This window comes from Fulmarus glacialis, unplaced genomic scaffold (assembly GCF_000690835.1).
Source record: "Fulmarus glacialis isolate BGI_N327 unplaced genomic scaffold, ASM69083v1 scaffold11307, whole genome shotgun sequence".
NCBI lineage: Eukaryota > Metazoa > Chordata > Aves > Procellariiformes > Procellariidae > Fulmarus > Fulmarus glacialis.
The window spans coordinates 1-6,344 of record NW_009221278.1 but is presented as its reverse complement, the minus strand read 5'-3'; the positions used below and the strand labels follow the sequence as shown (position 1 = coordinate 6,344).

At 39.6% G+C, this 6,344-nt stretch overlaps 1 protein-coding gene across 1 annotated transcript in view; it reads right to left on the bottom strand.

Moving 5' to 3' along the window:
- The window catches only part of DCP1B (decapping mRNA 1B), a gene marked incomplete at its 5' end in the record, with an annotated part of 10,502 nt that extends 7,305 nt beyond the window's left edge, over positions 1-3,197 (bottom strand). The window contains 3 exon segments of the mRNA XM_009581046.1: positions 1,500-1,855; positions 1,858-2,329; positions 3,069-3,197. Coding sequence (XP_009579341.1) covers positions 1,500-1,855; positions 1,858-2,329; positions 3,069-3,197 — 957 coding nt within the window.
- Positions 3,198-6,344: the final 3,147 nt, after the last annotated feature.

The following is a 6,344-nucleotide window of genomic DNA, read 5'->3' as shown; positions in this document are numbered from 1 at the left end:
ATGTCTTATGTCTCCATGCTATCAGTACATTTACCAGTGAATCAGACAGTTTCTTTCATTTACAGCAGGTAAGTTCCATTCCCAGTGAAAACAGAAGTAAATTTTTGTGACTCTGGATCCTCTTTTTATTCATTAGTACTCCACTGGAAAGTCAGATTACCATCTGTAAGTAACTGATCCTGAATAATTTCAATGACTCATCCCCCCAAAACTCTTACACACAGATTCAAAGTCATGCTGCTTTCATTAAAAGAATAAATATAATGATGTCTATCTGCTATATCAAATTCATCTTCCTCTGACCTCTCATGGAATTAGAAATCTTGACCTGTCACAGTGCTAGTGACAGATGTGGCCCTTAATTGTTAAATGACTGTTTCAGCCTCTTCACGTGTAGGATAACTTTCTAGAATGAGGAGGATTCTTGGAGCATGCTGAATTATTCTGCAGTCTTTCATTCAGCTTTTTAAGAAGCTGCAATAGAAAAGCAGCTTTTGAACTTTACACTGAAAAGGTGAATGCTTTATCATTTGGATAAGTAACTTCTAGACTCCAATACAAGGCAGACTCCAGTACAACACAAGTCTCGTGGACAGTTTGTCCACAATAAAGGAAGTTAAAAGGGGCTTAGATGCTCGCTCATCCCCAAACAGGGCTTTTAAAGACATTCAAGTATAGAAGATCCTACAGAGAACGAAGTTGTTAACAAAGACAGTAGTTGTCCAGGGTGGGACATTTTGTAATTGCACATGATGCTTTTCTGAAGAACATAAAAATGCACTCATGAGAGAGACACAGTCTCTTGACATCTCCTGAATTTTTTAAGACACCAATCCTACTTTTAGGGTCACAATCACCAGAATTAAGGGGTTTGGGTTTTTTGAAGGCATTCAGGCACAATGTCTTTTTTTCAAAGTAATACATAGCAAATAAAAAAATAGCTAATAAATAGTTAGAAGTAGCAGTTATGGTACAAGATAACTAATTCAGCAATATACAAATGCTTAAAAAAACTGCTGTTAGAAAATAAGTATCTTTTAAGCACGTTTAGCACTTTTAGCAACTGGCATACAAAGGAATGCATACCTGCACAGAGAAAGCTATGACTAATTTTGTAAGAAAAAATAATTATTAAACCCAAAACATTACACTCAATAACCAGCAATTACACACAACAGCCTTAGACCAAGTATGGCAACTGAAAAGTAGGTGACTTTTCAAAGTTCATCTGGAAAAATCCAAGACTGCAGTATTTTTAGTCATTATTGATGTGCAAGGGATGTAGCCTTCAGTATTTACAATATCACAGCTTGGTAAATCATTACTTACTCGATGTTGTTAAATTATCACCTGCAAAATGAATGATGTGCAACACGTAGTAAGATAGTAACAAGAGTATACTGGCCAAAACAAAGACTAACCTTACAAAACTCCAAGTTCAAAAGATTGCTAGATTTTAATTTATTTATTTATTTTAAATTCTGAAGTTGCCCATTTACCTGAAAGAGAGAGCTCTGTTTTTCTGTACCCGGTGCTTTTTCTATCCAGGAATCCAGTGGTTTCAGCGTATTGGTATTCTGAGTAACAACAGGAAACTTAGCTGCCAAGGTTGGTCTGCTGGATACATGCAACTGTTGTTCTTGTTGCACTATCTGGAGTTTTTTCAGTAACTCTTGAGGTGAAATCACCCCAGAATTGGCTGCTTGATTGCCAGAGAGAGAAAGTGGCTGTCTAGGAAGTTTGGATTGTTCTTTACCAAGTGTCTGAGACTCTAAAGTCTGGCCTGGTAGGGAACCATTGAAATATACCAAAGGTGGCTGGCTCATATTGTTTACCGGTGCTGCTGGTGCTCTAACAGCTTGCTGAACACAGAAGCTGTTGAGTTCACAGATCCTGTTGCACTGGAGTCCATTTTAGTCATTGACCCTGACTGACCTTGTAATTTCTGTAATAAGCTCTGAGTGCCAGCAGTATCCTGAACTACATGAGATGTTGCAATACCATGAGAAGTCACAGGTTGAAAGAGTCCTGTGAAAGTCTCACCCACAGGGTGGATATTGCCATTTTCACAGAGTCGGTTCTCAGGAAACTCAGCAAGGGGATGAAGGTCTGTTCCACGCACCATAAGCTTCTGAATGGCAGGGCAAAGCTGTTTCTCTGCAGAGGGCGAGTGCCTGCTAGGTTCTTCGTAGGACAGTGAACGTACCACACCCTGCCTAACAGGAAGATTCTCTTGATGCTGTTTATTAAGCGGTTCTGAGACATCTGGCTTTTCTTGTTTTCCAAACAGTGCTGTCAAAGACAAGTGCTGTGGTTCAGGATCCACATTCTGTGAGGGGACAAAGGAAAAAAGTAAACAAAGTTCCCTCATGCACAAGTTACTTTAAGTGGTGGCAATATTTAGCCAGCAGTATTCAAGGAAAAGCCGAGAAAACTGCTATGCTCTTTTCTCCCAAGAGAATTTTTAATAGTTTTGTCACATAGGAAGGGCAAGAAGACAGTTGTCAAGCTGCTAATGTGGGAGAAAACCAGTGAATCTGAGAGATAGCAGTGGCTTCACTTTAAATACCATGAAAGAGCATCTTCCCTTTCAGCCATCAGTACAATATTAGTAAGAGACAGAAATCTCCCCTCATGTAAAGTAGGGCCACTTCTTGTGCATCTCCCTGTCACAGTGGAACTCAGTTTTTAGGATTTTGCAGTGTGATTTAGCATGAAGATGTATCAAGAGACTTTTCTTTATTTAGAGTAACTGAATTCACCTAAAGAAAAAGAACACAAAAAATGTGGTCCAGCAATTGACTAGACGAGCTTGCAATCAAAGCAGCATCTGAAAATGGAAAGACTAGTATTTCTTTGTTGCATCAGGATAGTACGCCTGTAATTTACATGCTTCCACATCACACGGTGGGGGTTGGGGCTTTTTATAAAACAGATTAGTCTTTCATTAAAATAATTCCTTACTGTGGTTCCACCTCAAATTCTTGCACTGACCTTCTGACTCAAATATTCCTACACGGCTGCTCGATTACAGCTGCACTAGGCAGAAAACACACAAAACATTTTACCTTGCTTTGCTGAGATATTCGTTGATGCTGATTTTCACTAGGCTTCACTGGAATTGGTTTGATTAGGTTGGGGTTGTTATAAATTGCAGAGGAACTGGTTATTTGTTTTGGCTCTGAGCAGGTCTTACACTGCAACAGAAAAGAAGTATTTTTTAGTAAGTGGGACAATATCTTTTCCCATAGTTCTCCAGACATAGCCAAGTACTCCATAACCAAAAATATTAGTTGCAGGACTGATTATGAAATGTTATGCTATTGAAAGAACTGTAACAACTGCAACCTAATTTTCTAAAACCACAAAGCATATGTAAAAATAAACACTTGATCCCAAGATTCCGAGCATGAGGCTTCCCTCTAATTTAAATCTCAGTTCTCTTTCTTACCTTCTGCTTTTCCAGCACTTCAAAAAAAAAATTTAAAAAAGCACCTTAGAAACCAAGCAACAGACATGCTTTTCCTGCATCAGTAGGCAGCTAGAAGTAGTTAAGATACATGAAGGATTAATGTGCCCATAAAGAACATTTAAAATGCTTTTTGTTAAAAACTGGAATTATAACTCAAACTCTTTTATATAAATATTCCACATTGTGGGAACTTTGAGGATGCATATACCTGCACAGAAAAATAATTAAAAATTTAATCAGTTTGTAGAATCAGTATGTTTTCTTATTAAATATGACAGGATTAATAACAGTATTTATAAAAAGATGGGCAGAGACAGATGACAAAGTGATCAGGGACATGGAATGACTGACATATGAAGAGAGAAGGACATGAATTAATTCAGAAAAAATGCACAGAAAATGCTGCATGAAAGAGAAATAATAAATGGAATAGGAAAAGGTAAATAAGATGGTCTTATTTACGTCGTACAAAAAATAAGAATATAGTCAATTAAACTAAAAAAGCATTGCGTATAAATAGCATTGGTATATACAAGGAATGCTATTGTCAGTAAAAAAGAAAACAGTTTATTGGAAGTCATTGTTGCTGCATACAATTGAAACTAAGAAACTGGAAAGATTTGTTAAAGAATTATCTAACAAAAACTAATCCTAGCTAACAAGAATATTCATAGTTAATTATCTGAATTTGATCGGCTCTAAACTTTATGCCGCAGGACTAATGGTTGGGTAAGGAATGATCAGTTTTGGTTTCTCATTCTTTCTTCCGAAGAGCCCAGTCTTGTTCATTACTGGGGACAGAACTCTGGACTGGACAGACTGCCATACAGACACACAGCAGAGCCACTGCTGTGCAATTATAAAAATGGCAGTGTCCTTTCCAGAATTGCATCCTTAGGATGCAAATGCGTTAGGTGAGAAAATAACCTCCACTCTCAGATACACAAAACTGATCATTTAATCCATTTCTGACACCTACCGCAACAGTAAACAAAGACACACTGGTTCCAAGGCTGCTCAGTAAAACAGAACTTGAGTTCTTGAGGGGATTCGATGGGCTCTAGGAGGTACTCAGTGCCTTCTTTGCAACATTTGTCTTCAGGAATCCCAGGCCCCTGAGGCTGGTGGGAAAGTCTGGAGTGATGAAGACTTACCCTCAATAGGGGAAGATCAGGTTAGGTAGCATATAAGCAAAACGCACATACACAAGTCTGTGGGACCAGATGGGATGCACTCATAAGAACCGAGAGAGCTGCCTCTCTCATTGTGAAACCACTCTTTATTTTTGAAAGGTAAAGACAATTGGGGGAGGTTCCCAAGGACTGGAAGAAAATAAATCTCAGTACTATCTTCCAGAAGGGCAAGAAAGAGGATCTGGGGAACTTCAGGCCGGTTTGCCTCACCTCGATCCCTGGGAAGGTGATTAAACAAATGGCTTCCTACTGGAAGCTATTTCTAAACATATGAAGCACAAGAAAGGGATTGGGAGTAGACAGCATGGATTTACAAAGGGGAGACCATTCTTGATCAACCTGATAGCCTTTTACAGTGAGATGACTGGCTCAGTGGATGATGGGAGAGCAGTGGATATTGTTTACCTTGACTTTTGCAACGCTTTTGACACTGTCTCCCACAACATCCTCCAAGACACACTAATGAAATGCAGACTAGGTAAGTGGACAGTGAGGTGGATAGAAAACTGTCTGATCTGCTGGATTCAAAATATTGTTGGCATGAAGTCCAACTGGAGGCCAGTCACTAGTGGTGTACCCCAGGGTTTGACATTGGGGTCAACACTGTTTAACATCTTTATTAATTACTTGAATGCTGGGGCAGAGCAGGCTTGCAGACAATATGAACAGGGATGTGTAGTTAATAGACCAGATGGTTGTGCTGCCATTCAGAGGGACCTTGACAGGCTGGAGAAATGGGCTGACAGGAACATGAAGTTTAACAAAGGGAAACTGAGGAAGAACAACCCCATGCAGTAACAGGTTGGTGCTGACCTACTGAAAAGCAGATTTGCAGAAATGGACCTGGGTGGACAAGAAGTTGAATACAAATTGGCAACATGTCCTTGCGGCAAAAGAAGGCAACAGCATCTGGATTGCATTAGGCAGAGCATTGCCAGCTGATCAAGGGAGGTTCACCTCTACTGAGCACTAGTGAGACCACTGGTTAGACCCCCCTACTGAGCACTGCAGTGCTACATCCAGTTCTGGGCTTCCCAGCACAAGAAAGACCCAGACACACATGAGGGAGTTCACTGAAAGTCTATGAAGTTGATTTAGGCACCTGTCAAGCAAGGAGAGGCTTAGTTTCCAGAAGGGAAGGCTCAGGATATAATATCAATGTGTACAAATACCTGATGGGAGGAAATAAAGACAACCAAGCCAGACTCTTCCCAGTGGTGCCCAGTGAAGACAAGAGCCAAAAGACTAAAACCAGAATATACAAAGTATTGTTTAAACTTAAGAAAAAAACTTTTTTTTGCTTTAAGGATGTTTGAATCCTGGAACAGGTAGCCCAAAGAGGTTGTGGAGTCTCCATCCATGGAGATATTTAAAACCTGACTTAACGTGGCCCTGAGCAACCCACTTTAGCTGATACTGCTGCAAACAGGGAGGTTGGACTAGACTATCTCCAGAGGTCCCTTCCAATCTCAATGATTTTGTGACTCTCAGCTGAAAAATCATCTTTGGGTGTTTGGACAGTCAAGGACTTCTGCAATGAATTTCTGAAGACACAATCTTGCAAAGTAGAAGTGTAGTTCCACTCATGTACCTGGCTTTCTTCTATTGTATAACAATTTTTGGTTCAAATGTTGCTGTTAGAAATAACTTCAAAGCATAGAATCATAGAATCATAGAAT